The 12,919-nt window shown below is 39.6% G+C and overlaps 1 protein-coding gene across 6 annotated transcripts in view; it reads right to left on the bottom strand.

Moving 5' to 3' along the window:
• LOC131593080 (ubiquitin-associated protein 2-like) overlaps positions 1–12,919 on the bottom strand; it is a 141,968-nt gene that overhangs the window by 121,217 nt on the left and 7,832 nt on the right. For all 6 annotated transcript variants that reach the window (XM_058865285.1, XM_058865287.1, XM_058865289.1 and 3 more), the window contains exons 4-5: positions 10,944–11,097; positions 9,182–9,259 (exon numbers count right to left, since the gene is read on the bottom strand). In XM_058865285.1, the coding sequence (XP_058721268.1) occupies positions 9,182–9,259; positions 10,944–11,097 (232 nt within the window). The remainder of the gene's footprint in view (positions 1–9,181; positions 9,260–10,943; positions 11,098–12,919) is intronic.

Below are 12,919 nucleotides of genomic sequence, written 5' to 3'. Positions count from 1 at the left end.
AGCCTCAGTTTATGAGCTTCTTGATACAATGAATAGCTTAATTTTTGCATATTGTATATTCTCAAAAAGGTGCGAAAATTTTTGTGTTATTCAAGAATATAGACAGAAAATGTCTACAAAAAGTGTTACCAACTATTTCTTATATGTAATATATTTCTGCATAGGTTTCCTGATCCACCCTTTTAGGGGCTTTAAATAAGGCTTACCCAATTTGTTCAGGTTCTTTTGAGTAAGGGTAAGAATACTATTTTGCATTACAAGAACAGAAGGAGGTCAAGAGCTGCACTCTGAGAACAAAACCATGTTAATGACAAAATTATGTGGTAATTATAAGTCACCAAGCAACTGCGAATTTACCAGATCACACAAAAATTATAAACACCAAACATCACCAAAACACTGATGTCCACAGATCAGAATTACCTATGACTGGCTGTTGAAAGTTGGATCAAAATTACTCCTTACTTTCAGAAGACCACCCAAACTTAGCAAGAGCAGTACCTCCAGGACATGATAATACCAGTTTATGAAGGTTCTGCTTTAATGGCTTTCTGTTTCCTGCTCTCACCACTCATTATTCCCTTTACCCCAGTTCACTGTTGAAGTGTTAAAAGACATTTCTGGACTTATTTTTTCAAGACTTCTCAGAAGCATCAAAGTAGATGAAAGATTCCCAGCATTTTCCTGGGACAAGAACACCGATTAGCGTAAGTCTGACACTGACCAGCTCTGTTATCTCTACATTATTTTCCCCTCTTTGTTCTCTCTTCACAAGAGAGAAGGCAGGTTGGAGCGAAGGCAGACAGAGGCTTGGAAAGAAGCAGCAACTGCTGCAATCTGGCATTTGCGACCCTTCTTCACGAAGCCCATATCCCTCTGCCATAAACAACAGTGCCCCAAACCCTGCGGCACCCAACTGCCTCCAACTTGGCCACTGAACCTTGTTTTTCAGCCTACCCACTCTAATGCTATCCTCTGCTGAAGTCAGAGCACTGACTACCTATCTGTCCAGTAAGTTTTTTAAGAGTAGAACCAACTACACAAGTTTACCTGGGGACATGGTAGGGGCCATCATGTAACAAAACTATTTTCAATCGCTATCAATTGTCAATATCAATATCTATCAATAGAACATTAAACACCATTTACAGAAATTGCACAGAACCAAGATCAACAGTTTTGTGACAGCCTGAGGTACAAGTCCAACTGGGAGCTGTTAAACAAAGAAACAGTCAACCAGAAACAGTTGTGTGTGTGACAGATATTAGGTACAGAGAGGTAACTGAAATGCTGCCATGAAAGAAGAAATTAATTTTATAAGAGGAGGTAAGTCACCCCGATATCTCAAGTGCAAAAGCCTGAAGGAACAATCTTAACACACTGAAGAGAAGGCAATGTTTTAGCAAGCCAGGCACACATAAGATACATTCCCATAACGGGCACAATAAACTATTGACTGAAAACATCAATGAGCAGCATTTTAAAAAACTGCAAAAAAGAAAATTGTTGTTCCTGAAGTTCCATGCATAGTCTAAGACTACTAGGCAGCAAGGCATTCTTTAATACCAGATGACTTTGAAAGATAATATTGAACTCAAATTTCAAGTGGATTCCTTCATCTTCTTCATGTTGTGTCTATTCTTTTTTGTTGAAACTGGAATTAAGTTTTATCAACAAATATAAAAAACGTTTCTAATGAAGGCAAAAGGGAATACCAAACCAAAATACTCAATTCCAAGTTAGAAAACACACAAAAAATTAACTCAAAATATGGGGCAGTGAATGCTCACCACTGCAATACCACCTAACTCAGATGCAGAATCTCAGACATCATGGTCACTAGTGCAAAATGCCAGTGGAAAGGGCTAATAATCTCTCTGACACAACCAGACCAGAATTTAAATATATCCTTAAATTCTCACACAAGGAAGCTACTTTTCTCAGCAGTCAAAATTTAAAAATGGCCTTAAAACAGAAGGTACAGTCTTTTAAGACAGAGAAGTTTCTCATGAAACAACTGTGAATGCCCACAGGTATCTACAAACTTTTTATGCTTTTTAACAGTGACTAAAAAGTCAGTGAGCAAATGAAGCTTTCAGAATTCTCAGCAGAAACCCAAATACTAAGCATGCAATCCCACAGTAATTTAAACCCATTTAAATGAGAACTACTACAATTGTGGTCTTCCTCACCAGTGATCACAAGATCTGCTCTTTTATGCAGACAGTTTTGCACTTTCCACTGAATGAACACCAAACAACTACCAGGAAACAGTACTTGTTCACTTTTGGATCAGCCCTCCAAACCAGTTTTCACCTTGGTAAATGCCAGAAAACCTTTACACCAAACCACCAATAACCCCTGCTGTCTACTGCGGCTAATGCTGCTTGCCTTTTTTTTCTTATGTGACAGCTAGATTGCCTGTCACCTATCACCTCACACTTTCCAGTGTGTCACTTTCCAGTGACAGGCAAACTAGCTTCCAGGAGGATCTGCTCCAGGATCTTGCAAGACACAGATGTGACACTCCCTGACCTCTAGTTCCCCAGGTCTGCCTTCCTTCCCTTTTTAAAATGAAGGTTATGCTTCCCCTTTTTCATCAGTGGAAACTCAAATATGATGGACAGTGGCTAAGCCACTTCCTCTTCCAGTTCCCTGGGGACCCACAGATGTATCTTGTCAGGCCCCACAGACATGGGCACCTTCAGATTTCTCAAACAGTCTCAAACCTGATCCTCTCCTACAGTGGGTAGTTCATCATTCTCCCAGCCCCTGCCTTTACCTTCTGTAATTCATACAGCTGGATATCTCGTGGGAAAAGAATATGGAAAAAACAATTCATTAAGTACCTCCTGTTTCTGCATGTCCCAGTTAGCCAGATCTCCTGTTTTCTTACAGAGAAGGCCCACATTTTCCCTTGTTTTCCTTTTATCACCAACAACAATAGCATTCCCAACTAGAACCCTGTCTGCTCAGACAATCTCACCTCTCTTCCTCCCAGGCTACATGTATTTGCTTCCTCCTTTTCTGGGCTTCCTTTTTGTGTTTGAATTTGTCCAGGAGCTCCTTTTCATCTAGTTGTGGCAGTTTTGTCTTTCTTTTGGTTGGGATGCACTGCTCCCAAGCTTGAAAGAAGGAATCCTTAAATATTTATAAGCTTTCCTGGGCCACTCTTCCCTTTGAGGCTCTATCCTATGGCACTCTACCAAGCAAATCCTTGAACAGGCTAAAGTCTGCTCTCCTGAAGGCCATGGCAGTGAGCTTGTTGTGTCACTGCCCCAAAGATCTCAACCTGCACCATTTTACAGTCACTGCAGCTAAGGTTGCCCTTCACCTTCACATTCCTCACAAGCCAGTTCAATTCCTAGGCTGCAAGCACACATTGCCAGCTCATGTCAGCTTTTCATCTGTAAGAAGACCCAAGTCCTTCTCTGCAGGACTGCTCTCTAGGATTTCTTCTCTCCTGTCTGTATTTATGCCTGGGACTGCACCGACCTGAGTGCAGCATCTTGAACTTGGTCTTGTTAAACCTCATGAGATTTCCATGGACCCACTCATCAAGCTTGTCCAGATCCCTTCAGATGACATGCTGTCCTTCAGGTGTGTCCAACTGCACTTCTCAGCTTAGTATCATTTGCAAATCTGTACTCCATCTCACCATGTCAGTGATAGAGATACTGAAGTGCACCAGTCAAAAGACAGAGCCCTGAGGGACACCAGCTGTCACCAGCCTCCATCTGGACATAGAACCATTGACTACAACTAACTGGATGCATCCATCCAGCCAATTCTTTATCCACCAAACAGTTCACCTTTCAAATCCCTCTCTCTCCAATGCAGAGAGATAAGGATGTCACGTGTGACCACATCAAAGGCCTTACAGAAGTCTAGATAAATGATGCCAGCCTCTCCTTGCTGACGGTTGTGATCGCTCCATCACAGAAGAACACCGGATTGGTCAGGCACAACTTGCCCTTCATGAAGCCATGATGACCAAAGATGCTTGTCCCCTTCCCTGACAGATGGAATCCATCGGTCCCCAGAAGACCAGGTTTCTCAAAGCAAGCCCCCTGGTCTAAGAAGTCAAATCCCCTGCTATGGCACAAGGCCTATAATCACCTGCTGATTCTCCAAATACAACAGGCTCTTTTGACCCCCTGTGTTTTTGACTGGGAGGATTGATGAAAAAACTACCTACAAAAACTACCTGCTCCAGAGTGTCTTATGGCCACTCCCAGGGCTCTGTAACTCCTCTTGATGCTGTTCAGATTGCTCCTGGCTTTCATATGAAACATATGGTACCCATATGAAACAACAGCAGGAAGTAACAGTCAGTGAACTGCAAGAAGCCTGCTAGTCTCGGTAACATCCTTGATAAAAGCCCCTGGTAAGCAGCACACCTCTTTAGAAAGCACAACATGTCACCAAAGGGACGTCTCTGTGCCTCTCAGAGGCATTTCCTACTACTGTCACCTGCTGCCTTACTCTTTGTATTTTTCTTCTCCTGAATGAATTCTAGAAAGGTCAATACTTAGGCCCAACCCAGGTAGATGGCAAGTTTGTCTGTTTTTCACTAAAACCCACCAGGATTTCAAAACACTCATCACATAATCACTTCTCCATTCTGATACTCTCCATGAATAGCAAGAATTGCCCTCCACATTCACATTTCTTCCCCCAAAGCGAATGCATACTTCATGGCAGCACAAGAAACGTGTGTAGAAGCACAGCTCAGATGGGACTAGCCCATTAAATTAATAATATTCTGCAGAAAATCAAGTCTGCTGAGCTTGTAGACCTAAATCCTTCCACTGCAACACAGGTGCTTTATTCCAAAACTCAGATTTTCACTGAGGGTTTACATTAGAGGAAGTTACCTCAAGATTAAGAAATGGCCTGGAGAACAGCTGCAAGAAAAAGGAAATGCAGACTGGAAGGCCAGGCAACACTCTAAATTTGTGATTATCTCTGACTACACAGTAACTGAACTGTCCTAATCTTTGCTCTGGCAGTGCAAAGTCAGCTATCCTCCGAGCAGAACCAAGCCTAGAGAGGTTTATTAAGCTTTAAGAGATAAGGAGGCTAAGTGCAGAAACATATTCTAGGTACTCCATACTACCAAAACAAATACCAAGGTTAGACTTAATAATTCAAATTACTTTTGTCTTTATTAGTCATCATAAAGCTGGAAGAAATTAATCAGTTCTATATTCTGTATTTACTCTAGAAAGCATTTTTACAAGTCATGCTGAAAACTTTCAACTCTATATTTGAAAGAAAATAAGTGATTTGTTACAACTAAACTATGATAATCTCATAAAAAAAAAAACCTACATGATAGAGTTTCTTGACTAATGCAGAATAAGCCATTTTAGTTTAGCAAAATCAAACAAACTTAAAATTTTGACTTCCAGAAGATCTGCTCCACATTCATGTTTTAGAAAAAAACAACATCCTCCTCAGTTTTGGCAAACAAAACCCAAGATTTACCCTGTGCCAATTAGGCTAAGCTTTCAAACCAAGGGAATGTTTATACATGCAGTTCTGAATACAGAAACTCAATTTGTTCAAGGATAGCATATTTCTTATGTTAAAAACAATTCAAAGAGATCAAGAATACAAGCTGGACTATAATCAGATATCTATGAAAAGGATAAGCTGTTTTATTTTCCTACACAGCCAGTAGAGAAAAAAAAGAGTTGGAGCTAAACCACAGCATTTTTCCTTTCATTTTTTTATCTGTTTTGTAGGGAAAAAAATCCCTGGCAGAACCCACATTTATGGCACGCTCATGCTGTTCTTGAATAACAAAGTAAAGAGATAAACAGAAGTGCAAGCAACAAATCTATCTTGTCTTTACAAACCAGAAGAATTACCATACATGAGTCTGTAGCACTTTCTACGCTAAATCAAATCCAAAAGCCCACCTACCTGCTATTCCTTTATAAGCCATGGTCAATTAGATATCTAGGGAAGAGCGCATTAACTGAAGCCTCAATACAGTTTCTTTGGATGCTTTCCTGGTTTTCAACTATTTGTGGCTTTGACTTCCTTAGTCAAAAATAATTTACATACAACAAAATCTTTGTTGGTTTTTCTTTTTCTTGCCTGTGATTCTTTTTTGAAATTGCCAAGTTTTTTTATGTGTACATTTTCTGCACCACATCATCTTACTGAAAGGAATTCCTCAGGTTCACTACATGTATGAAGAACCAACTCTAAGTTCATCTCGAAGCTGTAACCTGCTGATCTCATTTAATATTCTCTCTTTTGCATACTTGCTTGGTATGATCAATTGATGCCCCTGCCCCCACAGAAGTTTAACAGATTTCTACCACACACCCACTCAGTCCTCTCTCTCTTGCAGGCAGAAAAATCCTAGATTACTTCCTCCTTACACCCCATAACTGCAGACTTCCCAGTACCTTCAAAAGCTTTTTCTAGTCCTACACCCTTTTGTTTTTCTGCATTCTTTTCAATATGAAGTAGAGGAAGTGGGAGAATCAGACCTGCACTTAAAACTGAAGATGCAAGAACACTAAAAAACAGCAGCGTAAAAAACAACCTGTGCTTGTGAAGTTTGTCAGTTTGTATACAATACTGCAGCTGATTAAAACACAAATGAGAAAATTTTTCTATAGCTGACAATCCTAAAGACATAACCATCTGCCTCCATAAGCTCTTCAAAAGATTCCATTCTAGACAGTTGCACATCCTTGCTATACTGACAAATATAATCACTTTGATGCAATTACTGCTCATCACCATTACAGTATTTCTTACATTTAAATTAAGCTCACGCAAGAAATTTGGTTCTGAAAAGAAGCACAGATGAGAAGGGATTTTAAAACAAGATATTCCCTGACTTCAATACAAAGTTTACACCCTTAGCTTAACAAGCAAAGATTTAGCTGAGAGCAATTACAGCTGAGATGTGCCCTGTTACACATGCTGTGATACATTTTTACTTTCTGTTCATCAGTCAATATGTTTCAAATCCATAAGGCCCTACACACCACCACACAGAGCTGTTTGCACTCTGTTTACCTACTGCCCTATAAAGTTACAAGGAACGCCACATGGTCATTAATGGAATATCTACTGCCAGATAAAGCTACTGCCTTATACACGGAGTATCAAATACTCAGTATCAGGGGTTTTCCCCCTCAGTAAACAGCACACTATCACCTCTGTGTCAATCCCATTTTTGCAATTTTCAGTTGCTTATCATTTCTTAAAATTATATTTTTGTACAGTGAAGCAGTAATACATATGATGGCGCAGCAAATCTCCTAGAAGACATCCAGTAAGACAACTCCTGCCTGAGAAGGTAGCTTAAAATAGAGACAGTGTGTTGCTCAGATAATTAGCTGACTCCTTATTTCATATCCAGTGCCTAGATCTCTAAACACACACACTGCATGAAATAGTTCTAAAAACAGGTTCCGTGATTACCACATATTACCAATCTGTTTATTTTCATCTGAAGTATGTTATCTCTCATTTGACTATTCTGTGTAACAGTAAAGAAAAACTACAGAATGAAGTGGCAGTAAGCTTTTTATTATTATTTCTACTAATATCCAAAGAAAGAAGGTCACATATCCCTGAAATGATAAGAACTGAATTACACAGATTTCAAAAACTCCCTGTAGATTTCAAGGGTTTGCATTGTAAAATTAATCAGGTATTTCCTACCATAGAATACACACACTTGTAATATAATGACCCTGTAGCTGGCCAACAATTTTATCAGACACTTCATTAATATACTTTGCTCACAGAACAATCTGAAATATTTGGTAGAGATTTACAGTAATACTGTGTACACAAAGCCAGTGAACAGAAATTCTTTGAAGTTTCTATTTCTTCAGTTAGGTCAGTTTGATTTGATGATGATGTTTGAGATATACAGTATTTATCTAGAAAGCGACAGTTTTGACAACAGAAACAGAATACGGTTTGTAAGGTTAAAGCAAAAAAACACTGCTTTTGAAATTGATCTCTAAGTTTCAGTGAACCATTTTTGAAAAGTCCTGCTTTTACGCTTATAATTTGAATATAAAGGATTATTTTAAAATAAATAACTGCAATACTTACATTCTATTTACTGAAAGTGCAAACTATTAACATACCAAAAACTGTAGCTGTGAACTATACCACACCTTGCCCTGCAGAGCTACTTTGCTGCACACACCATTGGGTTTTTGCTGATTCACAGGCACTCTCACACTCAAACCTTTGGAATTTAGTTCTTTGCATCTCTGCACACCTTCAAGATGCAAATCTGGAGGCAATGAAGTTGGATGTGTCTGTCTCTGAATGCTTTGTTACACAACATTCCCAAGAGAAAGGAGTCCTTTGAAGGCAGAATTCTTCTTGAGTCAGATATTACTAAGTACATTAGTTCTGCTATACATTTTGTCAATTTAATGTATTTAATACCCTCGTCCACCCATAATCTGCACCATACATGGGTTACTCATTTTCATTCCTCTGACTAAGAAAAAAAAAGCCTCTTTCCACCCCAACCAGTGAAAACCCAAACCAAATACACATCACTTGATTCCACATCCAATCCATTATCCCACCTCTTCCACAGGACAGGATTGGAGCTGTACCTAAGACCCCAAGATATTCCTTCTCCACAGCTCTCATCAACTCTTCCATGTCAAATTCCTTTTCATAGCAAAATGTCTCTAAGGTGGCTTGTTCTTTCTCTGATTGGCTACCAAAAGCAGAAGGCAAGCCTGACAACCAGAGCCACCCCAAAGAAATGGTACAAGTATACATCAAATCCTTCCCCAAGAGCCATACAGATGGAATCCTGTGCTCTCCTACTGCCAAGGTACATCCTGAGGAACACAGCACACTCCCACTCACAGGAGGCTGGCATGCGTCAGTCTGGGGGAAAAAAGCTCTCCATAGCCAGTGCACAGCAGCCTGCCACACAGAACATTACCACAGAAGTGATTCCTGTCAATTTTTTTTTGAAGTTGTTTCAAGATCAAGAAATGATAAAGGGTAAGGAAGTGGGATAAACCCAAGTACAAGGTGGCTGAAGCACTCATGAAATCAAAGGATAAACAAAAAATGCTTAAGAAGAAGCATTTAAAGAAACAGGTGTGAAAATTCAGGGCATGAAAGCAGTGCCAGTCCCACACCAATGCCACCTTCTCACCTCTCCCACGGCCACGTTTCCCGCGGTCTGAAGGCCTGTCTCCTTGATTGTTGTCCACTCCATTCTCTTCAGCTCTAACTGTGGAGAAAGGACAGCTTAAGAGAAGCTTTAGAGACTCATACATAAGCCAATACAGCCATTTGCCTAAGCCAAACCCCTCAAAACAAAAGGCAAGCTTTTCAAGTGGGCTGGTCAACAGAGCTCCATCCCCCAACCTTTCTTTGAGGCCTCGCTAGAAGCAAGTTATGTTTCCTTTGTACTGGACGATTAGGAAGCAAAATATAAGAAGGAAAAGTCCCTCAAGAGACAAACCTCTACAAGTACCGTATTTTGTAGCCTACATTATTTAACAAGATAAGAAATACAGCTGCCGCATTCTGTGTTTCCTACATAATGCACTGGTTGACAACGGTGGAAAAATAAAGGACAACCAGTAACACCAACTCTTCTCCTGTCTGCCCATACTGCATTCCTGTACAAGCATGGAAACAGATTTCTCCTCTGTATTTAATGCAGTGGGATGATGACTGGGTGAATGTAAGGCACTAGAAAAGCTCTGCACACTAATGGTTTTGTGAGAAAACTCCTGACAAGGTGCTTTGAAATATGGCTGGCTACTTGAAGGACAAAAAAAAACAACAAAACTGACCTCTTGAAACACTCATTGCTGAGACTTTTTACTGCATTCCTCCTAATGACGTCAATAAAACCAAGAACATTTAGACATAAAGTTAGGAAGAAAATACAAAGATTTGGTAACCATCTGAAATGTCTTTAATTACAGTTTATAAAAACAGACAAGCAGCATCTGTGTCGGGCAAAAAACCTTGCCCTTTGCATTCATTTTGATGGATCTAATTTATACTTTTCTAAGTCTAGCTCCATGTTTTATTAACATTCTTTTCATCTTGACTTTATACTACAAAAATTCACAATGTCTGTTTTGGCATAATAGTTGAATATCTTCCAATTATGAATGAGTTGGCTAATATTTTAAATGTATTTCCTGCTTATAAGTTGAAAACTAAACATATTGTACCCATTCTGATTTCTCTCTATCAGTGTGGCAAACAGTCATTACAGACAATGAGCACAGCTTTGCAAGTGCTGACAAAACTTCCCGAAAAAAAATAATATGTATCCAATCATGATCTACTGTGACTCTATCTAACCTGGAAACATCAGTTTGCTTTTGTACAATGTATTATTGCAACTGTAGCAAAATTTTAAATGTTTCAATTAACAATAAATTTTCTCTGTTACAGAAACTCACCTTTGGTTGACTTATGTGAGAAATATATTTAGAGATTAATAATCATCCCAGTGTTTTCATTCCCCTTATGAGAAGATGAGAACATCTTCAGGTTCTCCCACTCATAAAAGGAGATGGAGTCAAAGCTGGATAATTTTTTCATTAAAAGAAACAAAAAAGTGTATCAGCTGTGCAGCGACATACTTGCTTCTCAAGCAGTCTTACAGAGTCAATTCTAAAATTTATATGAAGAACAGCAATTTGTACAAGATCAATTCATCAAACAAGAACAGAGACTTTTATTAAACTGAGTGTCTCTGAGCAAGTACAGACCATCCCAAAACCAAGTCAGATAGATCAAGCATACCTGTGGCACAAACAAGTTATGATCCTTTCAACACTGAGCTACAGTCAGATGGACTTTGCTCCATTAAGCACTCGCTCTTAGCTCAGTCAGTTCCAGCTGCAAGAAAAGCATCTCAATCTTTATAAATTAATCTCTATACGTACACTCTCGTCCACGGCTGCCTCCTCTTCCCCGTCTGTTGGAACTTCCCCGTCCGCGACTCACTTCTCTGTCCCCTCGTTTTTCTCTGTTCTCTTTGTTTTCTGAACCTTCCTTTCCAAGGCTTTTCTTCTTTCCCCCTACAGTCTCCCAAGAAGTCTATTTGGGTAGAATAGAGTTAGATGCAAAAGTCAAAAAGAAGAAGACACCTCTCAATGCACACTTTCCACCCCACACCCCTCCAGTTCATGGAAAAAGCCCAGGTATTTGCATAGTGTCACATATGCAAAGTACACTGATATAAATGGAAACACAGGCTGTATTTTTGCAAAGAGATGAGAAAGAAACATTTCTTTATGTCTTAGGGAATATGAGAATCCCAAATATTTCTGGTTATAATGGACTTTTACTAGTTTAAGGAAGACTAGATACTATCATAACACAGAACATCTGCAAAGGAAGTAACCGTCTTCCTCTCAAATAAATTCAAAAATCTAGCAAGGGAGCATGAACAAAGCTATCTTTTTCTCCCAGTGAAATAAAAAAAAAAAAAAACCCAACCCCTTGTAAGTATCATTGAACAAAAGATTGATGAGAATCAGTATCTGGCCTAAGGGGGGGGGGGGGGAACCCCAAAAATACCCAAAACCAAACCAAACCAAACCAAACCCCCAAAAAATAAACAAAAAAATCCCCAAAACAACCAAACCACCAAAAACACAGAAAATGTTTCATCCAGGCATACTAGAATTTAAGCCCCAGAAGACAGAATGGCAAAACAACAGCCTGAGAAAACTGATGATAAGCCAGACCATCCACTCTTAACAGCTATAGACCACCAAACATACCAAAACACAGGAAAAGCTATGTCTAAACAAGATATGGGACCAAGGTCCAAACATCAGGCTTCTATTTTTATATTAAACTCAATCTTTAAAATAAATTCAAGGATGTTATCAGCTCCACAGGGGTATCTGTGGGAGTTGAAAATAAAATGACTAAAACACTTGCCAAGAATAGCTCAGCAACTCATATATTATGCAATAGCATGGTTAGTCTATTGAGCCATAGCTGCAAAGCAAGTAAGAAGAATAAAAGGTATTATTTGCAAACCATTAAGATGGCAGAGAGGTTTACATGTATGTCCCCATTTCTAGGAGCTTACAGCTCAGGTAAGATATTTAATATCAGAATATTTGCACATACAAATTGTTGTGAAGCACTGAAGTATGACATCTGACAGGCACCTGCATCAAACAAAAAAGGTTGTCTATCAGTAATTTTAAGTCCTATCTCTCAATTTCACCAAAAGCAACTCAGCAGCCCTGAGGAGCCACGGCTATGACCAGCTAGCTCAAGCTGCCTAGGAAGCCAGCGCTATGAAGAAAGCAGCAAACAAAGCAATTTACAAACTCCGTGTTACAGAGTCTCCTTCAAGAGAATAACAACAAAGATAATGGTTACTCTCATTTTTTGGCATGGCACTGGTGAGAAAGAAGGCTGAAACCACTTTTCAGTTCCACCTCCAGTACAGAAGACTAAAGTAACTTCAGTAAAGCCCAGCCAGCAATGATCACAGGTACAAAACCAAACACACTTGAACACCACCACCTGATCTGTGAGGCAGAAAGCTGCTTCCCCCAGTTAGTACCACACGGCTTCACCTACCGCAGCTGGTGTAACTGCAATAAAACATTCCCAGTGCTTCACATACCTCACAGGAGGAAAACCACCTACACTGACAACTGAAGAGCCAAGTCTGTAGAGTTCAGAATGCACTAATTCACTGATGGGCTTTGTGCCAAAACATCTTTGACCACTTCAGGAAATACCCAAAACTGGGTAAGGCTGCAAAGCTGAAGAGGAAGCAGCCTCTTCTGAATGAGAGTTAAAGTAACTTAGGAAGGATCAGAAAAAAGATGACTGTGAAGCCATCAGATCCATGCTTTCCCACAATACAGTTTTGAGGAAAGCCTTGAGG

This window comes from Poecile atricapillus, chromosome Z (genome assembly GCF_030490865.1).
Source record: "Poecile atricapillus isolate bPoeAtr1 chromosome Z, bPoeAtr1.hap1, whole genome shotgun sequence".
NCBI lineage: Eukaryota > Metazoa > Chordata > Aves > Passeriformes > Paridae > Poecile > Poecile atricapillus.
This window is presented reverse-complemented; position numbering and strand designations above follow the sequence as displayed.